This window comes from Choloepus didactylus, chromosome 3, assembly GCF_015220235.1.
Source record: "Choloepus didactylus isolate mChoDid1 chromosome 3, mChoDid1.pri, whole genome shotgun sequence".
NCBI classification, from domain to species: domain Eukaryota; kingdom Metazoa; phylum Chordata; class Mammalia; order Pilosa; family Megalonychidae; genus Choloepus; species Choloepus didactylus.
Window position 1 is genome coordinate 206,643,534 of NC_051309.1, and position 23,546 is coordinate 206,667,079.

The 23,546-nt window shown below is 34.2% G+C and overlaps 1 protein-coding gene across 1 annotated transcript; it reads left to right on the forward strand.

Moving 5' to 3' along the window:
• The first annotated feature begins 29 nt into the window (after positions 1-29).
• CNOT7 (CCR4-NOT transcription complex subunit 7) lies at positions 30-22,658 on the forward strand. The gene is made up of 7 exons (XM_037831232.1): positions 30-218; positions 1,394-1,604; positions 3,372-3,565; positions 14,362-14,523; positions 16,810-16,954; positions 19,273-19,383; positions 21,037-22,658. The coding sequence occupies exons 2-7, from the start codon at positions 1,488-1,490 to the stop codon at positions 21,163-21,165; spliced, it is 858 nt and encodes a 285-aa protein (XP_037687160.1). The 5' UTR covers positions 30-218; positions 1,394-1,487; the 3' UTR covers positions 21,166-22,658.
• The last annotated feature ends 888 nt before the right edge of the window (positions 22,659-23,546 follow it).

Below are 23,546 nucleotides of genomic sequence, written 5' to 3' on the forward strand. Positions count from 1 at the left end.
CGCCCCTACTACGTGTCGCGTCATCATCTAGCGCCTCCACCAGGACGTTCGATAAGCGACGGCGCAGCGCGGTGCAACGCAGCTCCGACTCCCCTTTCCCCGTTGCTGGGCGAGAGGTGTCTATGGGGCACCCGCTACCGCCGCCGCTACCGCCATCGCCGCCGGGTGCTGTCTCTATGGCGAGAAGGAAGAGGAGGAGCGCAAGCTCAGCGATACAAGTAGTTTTTGCGTCTACCTCAGACCGGGGGGAGGGGCGGGCTGGGAAGTAGAAAGGGGTCTGGAAGGCTGAACTCGAAGCGGTGCACGATGGCGCCAGCTGGAGCGCAGCTGCGGGAGAAAAGGGTTTGACGGCGGGTGGGTGAGGGGAGGGTAACTGAGGTTGAGGGTCTGTCACGGGGGTGGCGCGCAGTGATGACGTAACGGCTTTGTACCTGGGACTTCGATTTTGTGAGGCGGAAATTGGTAGTGGAGGGCAGTGGCCTAGGTCTTTAGCTGTTCTTTTCTTTCACGCAGCAGTGCTTGGGAGTCAGTCTGGTTCCAGTAAATGATTATCACCTTCGCACAATCTGTCTGCCAGGGAAGAGGTTATCTAGGACTTGACTGCCTCTCTGCTGTCCTTTCTCTGGGAGCTTGCAGTACTAAGATGGTACCATCAGTAATGAGAAAGCCTCTGGTGTCTCTTCCGGGCTTCTGCAACTGCGGTAGAGAGAGATGGAGGAAAGCCGTGTTAAAGTATTAAGTCTTTCCAAAGTGTATGTGTGTTCAGCTGTTTGGGGAGGGGGTTGGATTATAAAGGAGCCATCCCCTGGATCTCTTTCGGCTTTTGTTCTTAGAGCAAAAGAATTCGAGATTACATTTGTGATTCTGCAGAGTTCAGAATGGGTCATAACCCTCTTTTTTTACACTTGTTATGCTTTTTTCAAACTTGCTTGAACAATGGAGTATTTGGAATTTCTTCGCTCCCAAATCAAAAAGCTGGTCTACATTGTTACCGTTATGTGCCCTGTGTTTATGGACCAGAAACGTGAGATGTGTGTATGGTAACCAGGGAAAATTAAAATGCTCTAATTTTTAGAAAATTGGAAAGATACAATTTAAAATGCAGACATTATTGCCTTTTTTCTCTTGTCTTCCTGCAGTTAGTGACATTCAAACAATTTCTGTGGCTGTTAACTTATTTTTCAGAAAGAGGTTGTTTTTTAAATTACACTTAAATCAGAATTAAGAAACCTAGGTGTGATCCTGGTTTTTCTGCATGTTAGCTGTGTGACCTTGGACAAGTTATTTCTTAAATTTAGATTTTCTTAAGAATCAAGGACTTTGAATGAATTTTATCTTAGGTCTTGACCAGCTCAATTATTCTAGGATACTGATTTTTTTTTTTTTTTTACAGGTACACAAATAAAGGATAAGTTATTTTATGAAACAAATCTCCAATCAAGTATAACATTTTGATGCGTGGCATCTAGACTCCTTGTGCCCTCACTATGCCAGCAGCAACTGTAGATCATAGCCAAAGAATTTGTGAAGTTTGGGCTTGCAACCTGGATGAAGAGATGAAGAAAATTCGTCAAGTTATCCGAAAATATAATTACGTTGCTATGGTATGCCCATGACCAATCTTTTAAAATACTTCTTAGACAAGGGGAAGTGGAGTTTTAAAATGTTTCAGTTTCTATCCTGGTTGATTTCTAGGGCTAATTTAATCATAAACAGAAAAATTTATCAGTGCCCTCCAGCCATATATCACTAGGAATATAACTGTAATTTGACAAGTTGGCGTTTATTACTCATTTCAGTGAGGGAAAATCCATACCACAGGGAACCACAGGCATTTGAGTAAAAGAGTATTATCTCTTGGGTTTGTTTAGGTGATTTTAGGGAAGGTTTAAGGAAGCAGGACTTTGCTCTGAATTGGATGCCATCAGAAAGTGGGGGTAATTTTATAATTGAGTGTCTTAATAAATTTTATCTAGGAGAGACCACAATAAGGCTAAACTTGAAAAGCAGCAGCAGTCACTCATATTAGTCAGAATAGGGGGGTGATTGGTCATTTTTGTGGTTTGGACAACGTTTATGGTTTTGTCTGTGTTCAGACATGGCTTTGTCTGATGTTGAGATCTGTAAAATTGTTTATGTTCAGTGGAGGAACATTAGCACCTAGCTGATGCCAAGTCAACTCCTAGCAACACCAAGGCCTAGCTGATAGCTGATAGAGCTAACAGAAGCTAGAGAACGCCCAGATGTCTTTCTCAAACAGAAAACTCAGATCTCCCAGTAAAACATTGTTGGCCTATAATTTTTTTTTCTTTTTTAATTATCACTGGGGTTCTGTGAACACACTGTACTATTAAGTATCTCTGCTTTTGCATATGCTATTCACTCTTCCTAGGCTATCTGCTACCCAGCTAGTTGTAAATGTTCTGTACTATTGTACCTTGTATATCTGTTGCAGATACCGTCTTTTTTTGTCTTTACTTTTCTGGTTTCATACTTATTTTCTGTTCTTAGCTAGCCCTAATTCGAATGCTAATTCTCTATTGGTATGTCATTTTTCAGTATTTTTAATATAAATAAATAAAAATAAATCTTTGGGGAGGGGCAGGCTGACTGAAAGAGGAAGATGTGTGTATGTGTATGTAGATAATGGTCTACTTCATAAAAGGTGTACTTACCCATAATTAAAGTTATTTTCTTATCCAGTGAAAATTCATAGTGACCATTTATTTCTCAGATGATAAAGAATAGCAAGATTAGAGAAGAGATAACATTCTACAGGAATGAGTGGGTGGCATGAAATTCTCGACAGCATGCCTTCTTTGAAGAGAGTACTCTAGAGAGAGAGTACTGTTTTAGTTGAAATTAAGGAGGCTCATAATGTTCCTCTTAGACTGGTTTGGTGTTTAGATAAACCTTTTCTCAGAGAAGCAATTGGAAAGTATGATGCATTTCCCACTCTGCTTCTTAACCAGTTTCTCAAAAAACTGTGTTTTAACATTGGAATACTTTGAACATAGTTTCGCATACCTTGGGAGACATGAGTTAATTATGTTTTTTCCTCTTCCTTGTGTATAGAGTACTTGGTTGCACTTACCATTTATGTCTTTTACATAGTGATTTTTATCAATAAAATTAAAGTAAGAAACAGTCATTAAATTCATATTTAAAAAGCTTTCTTATGATTCTAAGAAGTAATTCTCTTCCTAGTTAGAATTTTTTAAAAGCTACTTTGAAATCAAATATGAATGTTTAGAATGTCATCTTTAACAGGATTCTTTCACCCTTCACCAAAAGTTAATTATTTATTCTAGGAATTTGTGGATTGTAGTTGAACTGTTTAGTAAATAATGAACCTTAAAACTATTTTACAGGACACCGAGTTTCCAGGTGTGGTTGCAAGACCCATTGGAGAATTCAGGAGCAACGCTGACTATCAGTACCAACTCTTGCGGTGTAATGTAGACTTGTTAAAGATAATTCAGCTAGGACTGACATTTATGAATGAACAAGGAGAATACCCTCCAGGAACTTCAACGTGGCAGTTTAATTTTAAATTTAATTTGACGTAAGTGGGAATAAATAAATACAAACCAAACTTTGTTTCTTAGTTTAATTTTAGAAATTGATTTCCCTCAAGTATGGTGAAATTGTAATTGATTTTGGTGTAGTTATACTAGAAATATATAAAACCTAAAATTGCAGAAGGTTGGGTTTTTTCTTTATTACAGGATTAAAATGGGATAAAGAAGACTATTTTAAGTCCAAGTAATTTGAATTTTAGATATGTTGTTTTAAAGCATGACTGCTACTTTTTTGAGATTTGGAAAATTTGAGAATGTTTGTTGATAGAAAAGTAATCTTCCTTTAGTTTTACTTTCAAACTCTGTGTTGCAGTTTGAAATATATGCTTCTTTGTTGTGGAATTTATCCTTATGAAGGTATTTCGTTACAGACACACTTTATGAGTAGATTACATTTCAGAGGTGGTAAGGTATTTCTTGGAAACTTGGATGAATTTTCCTTTGGAGGCAATGCTGTATAATGGTTATGTTCCCAGGTCAGTCCTCTAAACCTCTTTTAACTTAGATACTGAAGTAACAGTATCCTTGAGCCTCCTGTTTCATACATCTCTGCCAGAATCTTAATTCTAACTCAAGCTGTGGATCTCATCCAGTTTCCTTTGTTATAATACTTCTGTATCAATGGTAGAAGTAGTCAGATAGCTGAGGGAAGTTTAGAGTGTTTGGGGGCAAGTGCAGATTATTTACAAACTATAAATTGGGGAAGTAAAATTTTTAATATATTTTAAGTATATTACAGTGTCTTTCTGTTTGGCAGTTTGTACTTGTGTAATATCTAACATTTGATAAGAACCTATAGGACAATTAATGGTATAGACAATATAAGAAACTCTCTTTGTTGAATAATGTGCTGTTTAGTATATAAAATCTAATGAAAAGCATGGCTGATAGTGGGTAGTATTGACTGTGGTGCAGCAGTTTGGCTCATAATTGCATTGTGTTTAGACTGACTCTTCATTTTTCTGCGTAGGGTATAAGGGTGTAATAATATACCATCTAGAGTGTTAAAAAAATGTAAAAAAAATACTCATCTCCAGTCAAATAATAGCCTTTTATAAGTACTTAAGCTCTGAAATGCTGCAAAAATTCCCTTCTATCCTTTTTCCAAAAGATAACCTTTTCTTTAATTAGTTCTTTATCGTTTCATTTGTGCCATGTTCCTTTTTTCCAAGCTAATCATTAGAGCATTCTTTTTTTTTACTGTTGTGATCGCAGTACATGGAGGAGGGGGCAACCCATCAATGTCTCAGTTTTGGTAAAATTGTTTCCTTTTCTAGAAACATCTTTGTTCTAGTATCAACTGCTGTGTTAATACTGTTTTTCAAAGACATTTTTATTTCCCTTATATAGGGAGGGCCACTGCAGTTTTATTACCAGTATAAAGTTAGTGTTGGGAGATGTTTAAGGAGAAGAATATAGTTTAAAAACATTATTTAAATAGAAAAGTCAGTTGGAAGATAGAACCAGTACTGTATAATGTGGAGAGAGGGCAACGTGTAGAGAATCTTTCAAATTTAAAAAAAAAAGGTGAAAATTGATTTTTATCATCAAGTGCCTAGAATTGTCAAGCATTTGCTAGGCAGTAGGGATATAGTGTTCCACATAGTTGGTCATGGTCATAATGACTTAGTGTTCCCAAAACTCTTCTCTCTGCTCTCTCTATGGCCAAAGTCCAAGAATTAGAATTATTAAATACTGAATCAATATATGGGAATTCTTTCAAACTGAATTTGGAGTTGATGTGTACATGAAAATTGAAGTGGAATATTGATGAGCTCTGAAGAAGAAAAGAAAGCTGTGGACAGAATTCCACTTACAAGTCAAAGAGAATAAGAAATAATTTAAAGAAAGGCTGTCAGGCTTGGTGATCACAGTTATTCTTTTTTGAGAGAATCATTTTAGTTAGGGTGGTAGAGATTATAGGGGATTGAGGATTCCGTGATACCTTATTTAAGGAAAATGACAGTGAGAAGGAGGAGATAAAAGTACAGTAAGTAGAAGAGACAACAGAATCAAATGAAGGGGTGATTTTATATTACAGATTATTCCTGGGCATATTTGAAGGCTGTTAAACCCTTGCAGGCTGTTGAGGATGGGCGATATACATTTAATGAATCTTTTGAGAGTCAGGGTGGAATAGCATCTAAGGCACTGATAGAGACTGGCTTTGGTGATTAGGAGAGATATCTTCGACTAAAGGAAAAAGATCTTAAGATAGATGGGTAGGTGTAAATACAGGATGTTGATGATTTGGTATTTCTTTGTAAAGTAAAAGTAGTTAGGTCATATACTGAAAGTGAAGAGGGAAAGAATAGTATGGGAGGCTTAAAGAAAGAGGTCTGAAATCTGCGTTTAGCATGAAGTCACTAAGATAAGTGTAGAAAACACATGCCAGACTGATTGCAGGGCCAGATCTTTGCTATTTTGATGTTTCTCCAGCTTTACTTGAGAGGAAGAGCAGAAAGAGTGGAATTGAGATATCAGAGCAGAATTGGAGCAAGAGTTGATAATATATTGAGGGAATGAGCTGATATTCCAGGAATACTGTTTTTAAAAGGAATCTAAGATGAGTAATGGATGTAATATATTAAGGGAAGATAGAGGCTTGAATGATTAAAACAAGTATGGATGAGAGTGATAATTAAATTTATGGTATCGGAAGGAAAGTTCCAAGTTAGAAATCTTAGAGTTGGCAGAATGTTTTGTCATTTATTCATTGTGTTAACAAAGTGACTGTTTTGATGCTCACTGTTGGAAATCAGTACGAAGTCATGAATATATCAAGCATTGTGCTAGGCAGTAGGGATATAGTGTTCCACATAGTTGTGATACTTTGTTAGGTGTGAAATGGACGTTGGTGACTGATAATCAAGTGACCATACTGGGGTGGGGTAGGGGGAATGCGATCTAAGTTTTTAAATCATGCAGAAAGTTGGGATTTGGGGAATAGACAGTAGGTGGTAGTTTGGAACTTCAAATGGTGAGAATTAGAGAAAAGATATTGAGTAGTACCAAGCCTGAAAAGAGTTGTGAATTTTCTCTCTTCCTCTCTGTTATTGTTTCTGTCATTGAATATGAGAAATGAAAAATGATGGTAACTCCTTAGTGAAAGAAAGAGGGAAATAAAATACCCTGAGAGAGTCAATTTACTGTTTAGCTGAGGAGATAGAAGTTAAAAAACAGGTTTGCATTGATGAGGTGAAATCTTATTTCCCATGCAATAGTCAGTGAATTTCATGAAGGAACAGATGAACAAATATTCTGTTCCCAATATTGCAAATATTGTGTTGGTAGGGAATTGTGACTTTCAAACTCTTTATTTTTGCTAGTTGCTGGCTTAGTTAATAGTTGTAGGACAGTGCCAAGTAGAAAACCAGGCTATTTGGAGAGCTGAAAACTAGAAAATGACGTTGAAGTCCTTTGATGCTTTTAGTAGAAATGTAAGTTGGTAAATACTGATGCTGGATCAGGATCTACCTTTGTGTATGATGGATGGCAATATTAAAATTATTTGTACTAAATGGAAAACAAAGGTATTTTTATGTAATTAGCCTAAAATAATTTTTTAGAGCTCCATGACCCTTTGCAGTATTAGCTGAATTGGGAATCTAGGCAGGATGAACTAATATGTAGGTAATAACACACAAATGGCTTTTCAGCACATCCTTCAGGCCTTTCCTGTCATGAAACCGATTTCCACAAGCAGTGCCTATTAGGAAATACGGACCCTGCACAATTTTCATAGCTCAGAAACTTTAATATCTGTTTATAATTTCTAAAAGAACTTTAGTGGAAAGCTATCTTTATTCTTTTTAAGTACTATTAATGTATACTGGGTTTGACTTCTAGGCAACAGTTTTCTTCCGTTAATACAGTTTCATGCTTGTTAACCTAAGATGTCCAGTATATATACCGGACTCTATAAATGATTCTCGTGTAAGCTTTGATCAAGTAAAAACATGTTTAACTTGAGGGGAAAAATGCTATTTTAAGTTTTTAAAGTCAGTTTTCTTTTTGAAAAATGTGCTTTTAATGATAGAACTTTTTTAATGGATTATCTCCCAAATAGTGCATTTAAGGTATTTTTAAATAAAATGTGATGCACTTAAATTTTCTCTGAATTCATATTTTGATGATCAGAATCTTCTATTCACTAAATAAGAATAAAGCAGACGATTAGTTAATTCTCTTTGGTTTTCCAGTCTATTCTTACTCTGTTTTGAAGTAAGGAACTATTCATTTTTAAAGTTTTTCCTGGTTCTTTGCTAAGATTTTAACAAGGATAGCTTATAGGATGGGCTATCTTTTCATGGAAAAGCCTGATTCAGTTCTGAGGGCATCTGCTTCAGGGAGCTTAGTAGAGTTGTAGCTTTTTATAAAAATTGTATTTTTATGGCCTGGAGTAGATATCATAAAGCATATGGTGTCCAAATATTACTTTGGCAACTATGTAGAGCCTTTGAGTTGGCAAAGATTACTTTGAAAATTTTCTGCTTAAGAAAGGCCAACTATGGCCTGGCCCAGAATTTCTCTTTTACAAACTTGTAAATTTAAAAACTTTAAAATTTTATTTTAAAATCCCCTAAATGATTTAATCTGAGATACATGTTTCTAAAACTTCTAAAATACTTGGCTCAAAGGTAATTACCATAAAATCCTATAAGCCAGCATTGTAGAATGTTGTATTTAGTATGCTTCATTCCCAAATTTATTTTGGTTATAGGAAGGATCTCTGTAATTATTCTATAAATATTTTTTCTTACTATATAAAAATATTTTTAGGACATTTTATCAGCCTAAGGGAAAAATTAAAATTAGCTAACTTCTATACTTTTTTATATAAAAATAAAATAATAATACCTATTATCTATTATTTTTATTTATTTCACACTAATTTAGTGTATCCCTAAAGTCTTTCTGTCTTATAAATTATTATTTTTAAATGATTGCCTAGTATTCCTTTGTGTGGTGTGTTCTAAGACTGAAATCAGTCCGTTATTGGTAGGTGTTTTGGTTGTTTTCAGTTTTTCAGTATTACAAAGAGTTACAGTGAACTTCCTTTAAGTAATCCTTGAGTATCCAAACATTTTATCCTTTTGAGTAAAAAACTAGAATATAATTGCAGGGGCAAAGACTATCCAAAATTTAATGTTCTCCAGATATTAAAATTTAATATCCTCCTGATACTATCATCCAAAAAGATTGTTCTGATTTGTAGGCAGTACAAGAGATGTCTAAAGAGATAAAAGAAGAGTATAAGAGTATAATGAGTATGCTTTTGTAATTTTCATTATTTTTCATAGCTATGAGGTACTTCCTGTGAGTTTACGAATCAAGTATTTCATGATATTATGATATTAATATGATATTAACATAAGAGGAAAAGATGGGTTGAGGAGATCTGTCATTTCCTGGATGAATGATTTTTAAAGACTTAATGCAAAGGAGACATTATAAAGAATTATTTATTATACAGTTCTTATTTATCTAGAATATAAATATTCAAAAAGGTGTAATTTTAACTTTCTACTCCCCACTGCTCCCCTCTTCCTGCACCTTTTGATATAGGTAAGGGGAATCTATAAAGATTTAGCCCAGACTTGAATACCTTTTATATCTTGAGAATTTTACATTGATAACAAAGTGTTTTTTTTAAAACTTCTTATTGAAGTACAGTGTATGTAAAAAAAGTATAAATATATATCATAGATGTACAACTCACTGGTAGTTTACCAACTTAACATCCTTGAAACTAGCACCCAGATCAAGAAAGAGGACTTTTGCTGATATCCCAGAATTCTTTTCCACTGATGTTCATTTTAATAATTCCAAAAATTTTTTTTAATGAAAGATAAATTTTTTTTTAATGAACTTGGAGGACAGATTTTAAAATGTATTGTATTATAGGCTGCGGTATATTTTTATTATATTTTTGTTTTGAAGATGGGTAAGCCATTTATTGGAGACATACTAAAATATGTAAACTAAATACCCCGTTGGTTAGCCATGTGCAATGTTATTTTAGAATCTTTAATATTCTGCTTTCAGTAAAATATTATATAGGTATGCCAGCATCTAATCTGTTTTCCTTCTCTTCTCAAGATCTCTCAAGTTCAGAATTCTCTGTAATCATTCCCTTCATTAGTCTTGAAACTTTTATTTCCACACGGCTAGAGTATAGTGGATATTTTTTAATTCTGCAAAGTTGTTCCATGACACATTTCTTTGATTTTCTTTTATATGAAAGTCCTCATACCTGAATTAGCTACATTGTTCTCCATAGTTACAATTCTTAATTGTTATATAACTATAAGTGATCTTTGATGGTAATGGTGATGATAGGGATGTTAGGAATATTATTAGTAATATATGTTTATTGAGTATGTATATATATGTGTGTGTGCCAGATACTGTAACAAGTGCTTTAAGCTTTTTTATTTTTCAATTTTTTCTAAAATCCTTTTCTTGGTGGTAGGTCAGTTTTGCCATTTATATATATGAACTTTATGTACTCAATTTTCACCTTGATCCGAGTCAGGGTTGCTCTCAAGAATGCCATTATTTAAAATTTTACCATTAGCTTCAAGGAAGTAACTGTGTCCAGATCTTTATTCATCAGATGTAAAGGAAGAAAAGACTCAAGAGGTATGGAATGCTGTTTTTGGTTATAAACAAAACCAAATTTCATATTTGGTTTTGTATTTCCTTAGGCTATGAATAGATACTTCAAGATTGCATGTAACAGAATCAGAGCTCAAAAACTGTAAATTTTAGTAGTAACTAATAGTATTCAATATCCTCTGTATCTTGTGTGTATACTTTTAATATTTAAGTAGGTAGCCTCCTAGTTATAATGAAGCATATTTGTGAACAAATAATTTGTCTACCTAGAAGTAATTTTCTTGCTCTTTTCACTTTCCTATTTGTAACACTATACTTTTACAGTATTGTGGGTTTCAAAGCAAACTTACAACTTTTTCAGTGTTTCTCTTAAAGCTAGGGAAAGTTTGGTTACTTTCCACTGTGCTTATTAATTTACTAAAAATAAAGAGTAGGGCCTCAACTGAGGAAAATGGTGGCTGCTACAGTGTTCCAAATCAGAGATAGATTCAGTGGTCTGAAGTAAATGGAAGTTTTGGCTGCCACTGTGATAATGTGGGCTAAAGAATGCTTGTTTTAGTGTTGCTCTGTATTCCATCTAATTCATTATCCATTTGGGTATTAACAGTTATGGGTAAGTTAAGCACTGTCAGGTTGGCCAGTTTAGAATCATCAACCAGGCATCAACTTTAAGACCTGTGGATTTTAAACATGAATAGACAAGGAAGATAAGACTGTCATAGTCTGAGATGTGAGATGTAAAATATATTCACAAACAATTTTTGTGTATGTTTTTTCTGTTTATAAAAATAACATGCTTCTTGTAGAAAATACAGAAAACTCGAGATGACTGCTGTACATTGTCCTAGTATTTTCTCCTAGTTGTTTTACAAATATACAGTAATATTCTTTTTGTTAATATTAAGAATATGCCACTTATATTGTGAGCATGTCATTAGCAATTCTTTGTAATTGTTTTAAATTTCTGTACTTTGTCCTTCTGGATATACCATAAGATACCTAACTATTCATTTGGTTAAACATTTAGGTTGTCTGCTTTTTAAATTTGATTTTATTACTTTGCTCTTATAGTGAGCCCCTCTAGATGTAATCTCCATCCATTTAGGTTATTTATTAGAAGTAGTGATCTAAATTTTTAAAATATGAATATTTCAAGCCTCATTTATTCAAAGGATATGGGTATTTTCTAGGTTCTTGATGTGTTTTATTCACTCATACATATCAAGAGGAAGGGAGAGAGGGAAATGAGATTGACAGTGCCTTCTGGAAGGTTATGCTCATTTACAGATTGCAAATTGCTGTCTTGTTTTACCCATGTAGATATCAAATATTGGCATTTTTGTAAAATTTGTTATTTTGACTTCTGAAAACATTTCATTTTGATTTGCTTTCTTTGATAACTAGTGAAGGTGGTAAATTTTTTTTCAAGTTTATGACTGTTTTCCAAGTTTATTTTAAGTTTCGTGTCTTTCATAAACTTTATAGATTGTGGGAGTATCCTTGTGCTTTTCTTATATTTGAGTTCATTAAATATTAAGATCAAAAACTATTTGTGTATTTATGACAGTCTGTAATCCAGTTTTTTGGTCTTTTAACTTTATTCATTTTTAGCATAAATTTAAATATACAGTTTACATTTTTAAGGTGGCTGACTTTACAGAGAGAACCATATGAGAGTAAGCAACTTATTGGAAGAGTAGTTCTAAACCCTTTGGTGGGTGTCTGTGTGTTAAACCAGGAGTGGTTCAAGGTTGGAGGGCAAAGGGTGTATCCAATTTGTAAAATCTTGAACCCTCATGTTTTGTAATGTGAATTTGTGTAGTAAGGTAGGTTTGTAGTTGTAGATAGAGGTAATTTCAGTATGGCTAGGCTGAGTTAGTTTGTGTCTTAAGGGTGGTACCTGAGGAGTGAGGCAACTAGTCTGCTTTTGTAGAGATTTGTGCACAGCTTTCATTCACGTTCTTATGACATTTCGCTACCTTAAACTTTAGCAGTTGTTTAGTCGGTGGTGTTGGGAGAGATTACATTACTGTTCCATTACTGTTCTAAACAGATTGATCTTATAATCAGTTTGCCAATGCAGCACCTACAGCAGTTCTTATATTTTGACTAAACAATATTTTAATTACATTTTGAGATTAGCATATTTTAATATTTTTCCACATTTGCTAAGATTTTTCAGAGTGGGGAAGTCAGGATATAATGATTTAAAACCTTGAAATGGGAAAGGGACAGTCTTTCTCAATTTGGAGAATTGAGTCATAACAATTACGAAATTTCCCTTACCACAGTAAGTTTTCTTCATCCTATTTGGAGAGTGAGCTGACCTGCATGGTGTTTCCAACTTCCTGTTTCTAGTGCGTTTGGGTATTATAAAGCATGAGATTGGTTCCAAATTGTAAAATATTCCATCCAACAAAATGTAAATGGGAATACATTAAGCTTGTTTGAATTGTGCTACATGAACTACACCGAAAAAAAAGTAAGAACTTAGACACATAATATCTTTGTTTACCAAACTTACTTGATTATAAAATATGTGGGGTATTCATCCAGGTGCATCACCTGGGGGTTGTGATTCATTGGATTTGGGTGTGGAATCTGGGGAACGCATATTTTTGGTAAGCTCTCTGGGTGATCAGTATCTCTGGACAAGTTGGGGAAATACTGATTTAAATAGTGAAACACTCAGTATTCTACTTAGTTCATTTCTGTATGTTTTCTGGTAACATTGAACAAAATGGACAGAATCGCCCTCTTAAGTTTACATTCTGATTGGGAGACAGTGACAGTGAACTAGAGTAAAAGTAAAGTGACCATGCTGCCTAGAATAATGTGAGACGGCAGAAAGAATCTGTTATGTCTTTGGTTGTTTACGGTTGCTGAAGCATGCTTCTCTGTGAGCATCTTGACCTAAGTGAGATTCTAATTGTTAAAAGTACATCTTTTTAGTATCGTAAGGACAATATTATCTGTTGTTTAACTGAAGAGATTTGTATTGGATTTACTCAGATATCCTAGAATGGCACCTTCCTAAAGGATTTTCCAGGGCAAAATTTGACTACAAGTGATTGCTGCAGTAAATCTTTGTATATAAATATTTCAGTTCCCAGCTTTGTTCGTTTTCAGGTTACTTAGAAGCAAATTGATGTGCATGGAATAAACCTTAAGAATGCTTTTTTGGCCCAAGTGAAATGTTCCTTTTGATTTAATTAGTTTTGATAAAGCTTGTTTAGCTAGAATATTCTTATTTGCTCAGTGGTAGACACCACTGTATCTTGTAATTTTAAAAAGTAAAATAAAAAAATTTAAATCCAAGGACTAGTTTATAGAATCCTTTTTCATTTGTTCTCAAAAACAGATATCTGCATTGTGGTATCTTATTTATTTAATGCTTTAATTTTTAGATCCCTCTGTATTTGTGCTTGGAAAATAGAGATGGCTTTCTTTTTGGCGTTAAGTGAAATCTTGAAGGATTAGTTTAGATTTCTTGTCTTGATTTTGGAAAATAATCTTCCAGGATCAGGATTGCTGTTTATCAACATTGCTGAAAGAAGAAATTGCTTTTACAGCAGAATCCTTAATTTTAAATAGTTTACTGCTGTTGAAGCCATTTGAAAGGCTCATCATTTACGAGAGGAGGCATCTCCCTTTTCCTTAAGATGTAATGTAGTTTAACTCAACCACGTCAGACGTTTTCCAGTTGGTCTCCTTCCTGGTGCTGCTGAAAGCATGGGAGCTTGGGACCTGGGCATTGGTGCTCTCAGCTGTGGCTGCAGCCCCATCCAGCAGCCCTAAAATGCCTACTGAGCCTGAGAGCCCCAGAAAAGAGTGTATCTATTTGCAGTGGTAGCCCCTGGTGAGTAGAAGGCCCTTTTTTCACACCTAGTTAAATTTACTGTGTGAAAGACTAGTGAAATTGAGTCGATAGTTAAGATTACAATCTCACCACAAGACTTTTTTGAATAACTTTACTGTTTGAATACTTTTATGAAAAAAAAATGGCCTTTATATTTAATTGCATTTTCCTTGCATATATGTTTTACCCAAGCCAGTCCACTTACCTTGTTTTATTTCTGACACTGTACTTCCAGATGTAAGTGGGAGAAAAACTGAAGAATGGCACTTTTGAATGTTGTCTTTCTCTTTTTTCTCCCAGGGAGGACATGTATGCCCAGGACTCTATAGAGCTACTAACAACATCTGGTATCCAGTTTAAAAAACATGAAGAGGAAGGAATTGAGACTCAGTACTTTGCAGAACTTCTTATGACATCTGGAGTAGTCCTCTGTGAAGGGGTCAAATGGTTATCATTTCATAGGTAAAAGGATTGCATCAAAATGGCATTTCGTTACTGTCTCCTACCTGCTGTACACTTGCTTGCGTCACTATATTAGCAATTTCAGGTTTAGTTCTAGAAAGAACAGAATGCCGTATAGCTGTCTCCTAACTCTAAAAGGCTAATGTTGGTCTACTTAAAGGTTAATTGAATCTTCTTATGCCAGGTGCTCTGACAACATTCTGGGGATTAAGCTGTGACCAGAACTGACTAAAGTCATTTTCCTCATGGAATTTACATTCTGGTAGGGGTAGGCAGACAGTTTTTTAAAATGATAAAATTAGTATAGTGGTTTGTTACAGTGTTGTGAGTGCTATGGAGAAAAATAAAATAGCAAAGGTAGATAGGGAATGTTAGGAATGGGTGTGTGTGTGGATACTTTTTTTTTTTTAATGGGGTATTTAGAGAAGGCATCACTTAGAAGAAGTACCTTGCAGGATTGTAGTACTAATCAATAATAACATATTTTAAAGGCTCTACTAAAGTGCTTTGTATACAGTAAATTCTCAGTGATAGTTTTAATTCCTTATTATTACTATAAAATAAAACTAGATTGTTGAAAAAAACTTCTAGAAAGAAAATTCCTTCCAGTTTGTAGAAACAGACTTCCAGGAGAAAGAAAGTTTTCTTATCTAGGTAAACTAAACTGACAGCCCAAGGACTAAAAGTGGCCTTGGGAATGGTTTTATTTGACCTTTTGTTATGTTTTTAAGAAGACTTGTATTACACAGGTGTAATACACTTCTACTTGGTTCACTTCAGAAACCATTTATTTTATTTACTTTCCACCTCTAGCCTGTCAGATGATATAGTGAAGAGCCATTCATATTTTAAACTTCGCTGTAGTGCTAAGCATTAATTTTTGAGTTGGAAGTACTGAATGTATTAATTCTCACCTATCAACTTTTCTCTCTGTTCTCTTCTCCTTAAACCTGTACCTCAGGAGAAGACTTAAGTCTCTGTTAACTTGAGGAACATTTTTTGAGTTCTTTTTGCTTTCTTAGACATGAAGATACAAAAGAACCAGAAAGCATTTTCCTGTCCTTTTATTATATATGACATGTATGTTTATTTAAAAAAAAAAATTACTATGTGCTAGATACTCGGGATATTAAGATAAACAAAAATGGGCATGGTTCCTGTCTTGGATCTTAGAATCTAACTTAGGCTCCAATATATTTGGTATTTGTTGAGAGTTGTTACAAGATTTTATTGTACTAAGTGTCATCAAATATTTTCATATTCCAGTGAATTTCTAGGAGATAAAGAACAGTTTAAGAAATTTTGTAAATCCTAAACTCTAGTATAATCTTTTTTGAAAATAAGACTTATAGTTTTGCTGGTGGTAAATAAATGCTGACTTTAATTTTAGTTAGCTAGCAAAGTTACTTCCTTGCTAACCACTCAAAACTTAAAGCTTTCTGCTCTATTCCTTAATGGCCTTCAACAGTAAAGGCTTTTTTTTTTTGTTTCCTTTTTAAAAATTAGAAGTAATTATTCTGAACATTGAATACAAATTTTATTTTGTACCCCCAAATGGTATGTTAAAAGCATCTTTCATCAAGTATTTGTTGAGTTCCAACTATTTTCAAGGAAGAAAAGGTATTTTAAAAATGTAATTCCTGACCTTTAAGCTAATGGAGGAAACAATACATATACTTAAAAAGGTAGAACACAAAGACATCTTGTGCTACATGAGTCTCTGGAATTTAGGCTTTTCAGGGAAGGCTTAGTGTAAAGCAGGGCATGTAATTGCTGCACAGGGATGTAAGGAGATGATAGAATGTAAAATATGGGAAGATTTGCATTATTTTTGCCTTCAGAATACCAGTTCTCTTACTGTTTTTTTGATTTCTGGGCCTTGTTTCCATTCATTTTTAGTTTTCCATTTCCATAGTTATTTAAAAATTTTTTGAGGCATCTACTATGGACAGTTTGATATTCTTAAAGTGTCCTCCATTCAAGGATCAGCAGAATAGTATTTTTGTGAATGCAGACTTGGAATAGTAGTATAGATCTGTATATTGATATCTCTGAATGATGAAATTAAAGTAACAGGTTCTTAGCACCGTCTGTAAGATGATGGTATTTTCCCATTATACAACTTAGCATTTTTGTTTTCTCTGTTTTTGTGGTGGGTGTTCATTTTTGGTTGATGCCTTATTTACCTCCATTGTGACTCACATAGAATTTGTATCAAAAAAAAAATTTTTTCGTTTTCATCAGTGTGGTATTTATATGTCCTGTATTATTTTCTCTCTCTTGTAGTGGTTATGACTTTGGCTATTTAATCAAAATCCTGACCAACTCCAATTTGCCTGAAGAAGAACTTGACTTCTTTGAGATCCTTCGGTTGTTTTTTCCTGTCATTTATGATGTGAAGTACCTCATGAAGAGCTGCAAAAATCTCAAAGTAAGGTTTTGAGTGGCCTTATCTTTAATTACACTGTTCAGGCTGAGTGATATATATAAGATACTAGAATGGGATGTTGTTTTTCACAATATTTTTATTTTAAATGCAGTTATATTATCTGGTCATCTGATCCTTCTTTTCACATAATAAGTTATAGGAAATCCTTTTTTTAAAGCTTCAAATATTGCCCGAATACATTTTCAACAAAATTCAAACCCAGAGTCAGATTTTTGCTATCGCTTGCTGGATTGAAAATCGTGAACTAGAACAGAAATTTGAGGATTAGTGTGGCTGTGGCCTCATACACACAAGTCCACGTTCTCACTCTTTCCCATTATTACTCATAATCTGCCTATACAAGATAAAATCTGAGTTGGCCCGTGTTGTGCAGATATATTCAGTGGTGTAATGAAGAGTTTCCCTTTAGTTTACCTTGGCTAGATATTATGTTTGTTGGTTTTATTCATAGGATAATATTCCCAGATTTACATAGCTATAAGTGTTTTTCATCCTCTGACCAAAAGAAGTCTGCTTGTTAGTGGTATATGCTATAGTAAATGTATAGGCCCTGCCTACACAGTGTTGTATATTCTTCCGCGCTTATCATATATGTAATAATTTTTTTACTTCTGATCATTAATTTTTCAAAAAGAGGAACGTACTCCTTCAGTTTGAGAAGGAATTCACCTGGTGGCATAGATTGCTGGGAACACAGTGATTTTACTGTATTCAGGAGAGTGTGTATTTAAGCTGTAACTAAAACAATGTTATGATTAGAATCTACCTTGACCCTTCTTTATTCAGTGAAACCAAAGTTGATTGTTTTCTCCTCACTTGGTTGCACAGAAGTGCAAGTAAGGTTATATTTTTAGGCAGTGGTAAGGACTTGAAGAGCTTTGCTTTTAAGCAGAAAGAATTTAGGAATCAAATGTGGAAACTTTGCTTTTAACAAATGAACAGTCTTAAGCAATCTTTTGGCCAAAGTTTGTTTGCCTCTAATTCAGCATATGGGTCAACAGATAACCAGGGTAATTTTTAAGAAAATTTCTTTACGTTTGTAGCACCTAAGAGCAACAGAATTCTGTGCATTTTGAGGCAACTTGCAGCTAAGACTCGAGTGAGCTTGCAGTAGTGAACTGACTACTCTAGAAACTCAGCACACCCCATGAAAGTATCGCATGCTTGAGAACCCAAAGCCTGTGTGTTTTCATCTGACTTTGGAAATGCTTTTTTTAAATTGTTGTATCTGAACAATGACAGTTTCCAGGTGCAGAGAGCTAAATTACTGCTCATTATATGTACCTTATTGGAAATTTCTAGGTATATTAAATAATCTGAAATTGTCCTGAGTGAGCTGCTGTGTTAAACTTCAGGTTAATGACAGAGGTGCTGTTTGGCCCACAGTCATCTGTACTGAATGACCCTAGTCTGCTGCTTTCCTAAACAGCTGCTAATGACACCTAATCCTCTTACTAATTTTAGCACAGAAGCAACTATAGTGCAGACTGTTTAAAGCTGTTATGTAGAAGGCCTGTTTTGCTAGTAGAGGCAATAACAGTTTAGAGAGGAATTTTTGTTTGTTTTGTTATTAGTGATGGTGTTTGTTTCTTTTCTCTACCTTTCCTTCTCTTTATTCTCCCCCATCCTTCTTTTTTCTCTCCTTCTGTCTGTTGTTCTTTCTCTTTCTTTTATTCTTCCTCTTAAAATCACTTTTAAATCCTAGCAGTACCAGCATAGGCAGAGCAGCAGAACAGTTATGTGCTTATAATGACATACTCTTTTTTTTCTTTTTTCTTTTTAAGTAGCAAAAACAGTTAAGCATTTAGTGAATTCTTGATGCTTTGATTACTCAAAATGGCATTCTTTGTTTAGTAAGAATTATTTAGATGCAAACTATTTTGAGTTGGATTGTTGGGAAGTTTAAGAAAAGTTTAAAGGCATTGTCACACTGTCTATTTAGTTTTATAATAGTTGATTTCTGAATAGACCATGAATGTGCTTGATAAATGTTACCCTGTGTCTGATCTGCTTCCCCCATATGTTTAGGTTGTAGGACAGTCATTTGCCTGCCACTTGCCTTAAAACAAAAGGGAGAGAAAATTTCTAAATTAGGATCTCATTTGTTATATTACACACTTCAACCATAGTTAATAAATACATCAGTAATTCACATTCTCTGGTTTTCCCAGTCTTCATAAGATCTATCTTTACATACTAAGGTTTATTTATATTTTGATCATTGTCTAAGTTATGAAATTCATGAATTTGAGTATTGCAGTGTTTTTCTCTCTTGACAGGCAATTTTTTATTTCTTCTAGGGTGGTTTACAGGAAGTTGCTGAGCAGTTAGAGCTGGAACGGATAGGACCACAACATCAGGCAGGATCTGATTCATTGCTTACAGGAATGGCCTTTTTCAAAATGAGAGAAGTATGGAGACATCAGTGCCTTTTTCTCAGTTGGTTTTTAGGTTGAGAGTATTAAAATTCTTATCACTGGCAAAAGTTTCTGGGCAATAAAGTACCTATTAAGTGACAATGTAATTAGAGGTACCACGTTAGGTCATACCTACCATGCTTGAATGAAAGTGTTCAAGAATATCATCTTGAAATGTAGTTCACAAGAAATGGAATAATAAGTTCTTCATGGAATCACAAGTATAAAATTTTAAACTTTAAATCATAGCTTTAAAAACTTTATAATTTAAATGTAGGTCAAGCCATATTACTTCTTAGATGAGAAAATGGAGGCCAGAGGCTAGTTAACTTTTACCCAAGATCATACAGATTCCTAGTGAGAGAACTCCAGAGTTCTTTCTGCCACATTAGTGCTGCTTCCACCATGTCAAGGAATCGTTATGTTGGGTTTCCCCTAGCATTACCTTCTAATAGGTATTAAACTGCTGTTAAAAGTTTTGGTATTTGCTCATCCCATTCTTCAGAGTTTTAATTCCAGATTTGTAGGGTGGTATGTATGCTTTTTTACTGAATTGAGGCTTACAAAGGGATTTTTTAATTTTAGAGGAGTTAAATCTGAAGTAATAGTTGAATTAAATATTGAGCAGACCTTCCTTAAGTGCCAGAAGGCAGAGATCAGTTCCGAAAATAAAGGAAGTCAGTTATGGAAGAATGTGAAATGTAATGCATCCCATTCTACTCTCAGGTTTTATAAAGATATTTACAAATACACTGTGTTGTAAGTAAATGTGAAGAGAAGAAAATTAGTTGTGCACAGTTGTCTTTTTTTTGCTTGCAGAATATTTTCTTTTTCTAAAATATTTGCTCTGGAAATCTTTTTAAGTATATCCTCTCAGTTGAGTCAAAGAGACTCAACTCTTCTGAGAATTTAAAACTTTTATGTAGAAATGTATTAATAATAGAAAGCATAATGACTGTTTTGCTAAGTGATACTGATTTAGATGTGATTTGGGTTGTATCCATTCATGACAAGTAAATAGAAGTTTTTGTACTTTCCAGTGCCTCGTTAGTGAATTAAAACATTCTTTTGGATTCTCAGCTTGACATTTTTAAAAAGTGCCTTCATGGTCCAATTAATGGTGGATTTTCTGGCACTAATTTCTCTTTTTTTTTTTTTTTTTTTTTTTGGCTTCTTCAGGGACACTAACTTAAAGTAAATGTTCTGATTTTACAACCCAGAACATGTTTAACATTTCTTTTTAGCCACCTCAGCCTTGCACATAGATTGAAGGCAATTTACAAGCCCAAATTTTTTTTCACCATCATTGGTTATTTTAATTCATTCTTACTCTTGAGTATTATTAAAAAATGGAATAAAAGTGCCGTTTTTCCATGATTATATATTCTTATAAAGCTGGTCTAAATATTAGTAGGAAAGACAAAGCATTTATACATTTTTTATAGTGTCTGATTTCTTTTGAGCGCTTCTCAAGAACATTAGTTTTATTCGCTGAACTTATATTTGTGGCTTCAAATGAACAACATAGAAAAGAGCTGTCATTATAGTTAATGAACAGTCAGTACTTACGTTGCTAAAATATACAGTACAAGTGGTACCTTTTGGTTAAAATTATCTTTTTTTTTCTTTTTTGAAATCCCTTTTTAGATGTTCTTTGAAGATCATATTGATGATGCCAAATATTGTGGTCATTTGTATGGCCTTGGTTCTGGTTCATCTTATGTACAGAATGGCACAGGGAATGCATATGAAGAGGAAGCCAACAAGCAGTCATGACATGAAATAGCCCTTTTATTTTTATTTTATTTGAGCTTCACACATGCTTGTATATAGGTTTTATCTCTGGTTGGATCCCTTGAACAATAGACAATACCTTTTTTTTTTCCTTTCATAGCCCATTTTTTCTGCTTTTCAATACTAAATATGATCGTTCCTATCTCAGATCTTAATAAATAGAAAAGCATTCATATTAAATTTGGCCTTAACTTAATACACTTGTTAGCAAGCGTGTGTGAAAGAGAGTGGGGAAAGCTACATCATATTGAATATTTTGATAAACTTCACCTACTTGGGGTTGGTTTGTTTTTCCCCTTTCCTAAATTAACTAGCACTGACTGTAATTTATTTCCCTGTTTCATGTCTCTCCCTTCCATTCTGCAGGAGTTTTAGCTATTTGAGATTGTGGACCATCAATTTTGCACTTTAGAGCGTGACTCTGACCCAAATCCTCTGTTTTATCAGAAATTTCGGTTTTTCTTGCTTTTAGCTGGAAAAATGACCATCTGCCAACTTTATACAGTATTTAATTGTTTTTGATCCACAGAATATGGCACATACATTGTGCACCCGGTTGATTCAGCAAGACTAACATTAAAACAAAACAAAACAAAAGAAACTACTGAGGAGCTTAGTAACTGCTGTTTCTGTTCGTAGTGTTTAATCTTCTAAGCACATCTAGTGTCTGTCAGTTTCTAATTGACATTTGTAGGCTGCTCTGTGACTGAAGAACTTTTCAAACCAGCTTTACACCCTTCAGGAAAAAATCCCTTGTGATTAGATTTTGAGTATCTGCCAGGAAACTGGTATCCAAGATGTTGAAGCTGCAGTTTTTTATGGTAGCACACTTCCTTTGATCTGCTGCTTTTTTTTCCATCACTGTTTACTGTTATTTTTTAAAAATTTTATAGCCATACTTATGATGCTCTTAATTTGTTGATTCCACAAATCAGTTTCATTAAAGTCCAAAGATAGCAAATTTTTAGGTGTACTTTGCATCAAATTAGATTAGAAAACAAAAATTGTGCTTTCATCATTGGTACAAAGGTAATGGATAAGATTTGGTGCAGAACAGCAAAATACTAGTATATCTGATAAAATTACCTGAGGAGTGTAATGCTTGTTTTATTTTTTGTGTATATCTTTGCAATCTATTTTATATATATTGACAAAAGAGACTGTGAAATATTTAGCCATGGAGAATATGTGACCAGACCAGAGCATGTGTGGGAAGACTTTTTGGTGTTCATTAGCTCTACCCTGAAATGATGGACTACAGTTATGATGTGTGTTATCTACACTTCAATCAGTAACATAAGCAGATCTCCAAATGTTAGCCACATTGGTTTGTTTCCCCTGTACATTCTTTATTCATGATATTACAATGCTGTAACTGGGTGGTCCTTTTTAAACAAAACATTATTTACAAAACAGAGGGTATTATTTGTTTTTAAAGCTTTTGTAAATAAAGGCTTCAGAAATGTTTTCTTATATATGTTGATGACTGGTGATTTTATTTAGAAGTATTTATTTGGTGGACATTGTCTTTTTGTACTTAGGAAACTGAATAGAACTCAGTAACTTCCTTCACTAACTGTAGCTGATTATTAGTCTTTTAATTGAAAAATCTAAGCTGTCTGCTTTTCAAGTGTTAGCTTATTAACTAGATAGTAAATTGATTACTCTCTCCTTTTTAGGAATGTATGTATTCTAAAAGTCTTACAAAATAGATGCATTTGATGTAACTTACTGTGGCTTCCTTTTAAAATTGACATAATATAGCAGGATTTTAACTGGCTTCTTTTTATTTTGATCTTCACCTCCTTAAAAAAGGAATTATAAAGAATGCCTTTCATAGCTTCTATCAGTTTTGGTTTCTGCCCCTAAGCAGTAAGAGTATTTCATAACTTCTGTAAGGGAAACAGTATGACCATTACTAAATCTTGCTTTTGAAGATACTTGGCTGACTTTTTTGTATTGTTTTTGAGCCATTAATTCTGAACTCAGCATATTCTGTTAAATCTAATGACAACTGCAGCAGGGTTGGCAAAACTACCACCTGCAGGCCCAAATCAGCCTGCTGCTTGCTGTCTTGGATAGTCCAGGAGCTGAGAATGGTTTTTAGCTTTTTAAATAGAAATGTTTTCTTATATATATTGATGACTGGTGATTTCATTTAGAAATATTTATTTGGTGGACATTGTTCTTTTTGTACTTAGGAAACTGAATAGAACTCAGTAACTTCCTTCACTAACTGTGGTGGGGTGGGGTGGGGGACAAACAAAAGCTATTTCCTCCCAGTGAAAATTAATATGAAATTCAAATTTTAATACCTATGAATGAAGTTTTATTGGAATGCAGCCATACTTTATTTACATACT

Coding starts and splice junctions, on each gene's coding strand:
- CNOT7 (XM_037831232.1), top strand. CDS start 1,488: ATGCCAGCAGCAACTGTAGATCATAGCCAAAGAATTTGTGAAGTTTGG. Junction 14,524..16,809: donor AAATGGTTATCATTTCATAG/GTAAAAGGATTG, acceptor TCTCTCTTGTAG/TGGTTATGACTTTGGCTATT. Junction 19,384..21,036: donor CCTTTTTCAAAATGAGAGAA/GTATGGAGACAT, acceptor ATCCCTTTTTAG/ATGTTCTTTGAAGATCATAT.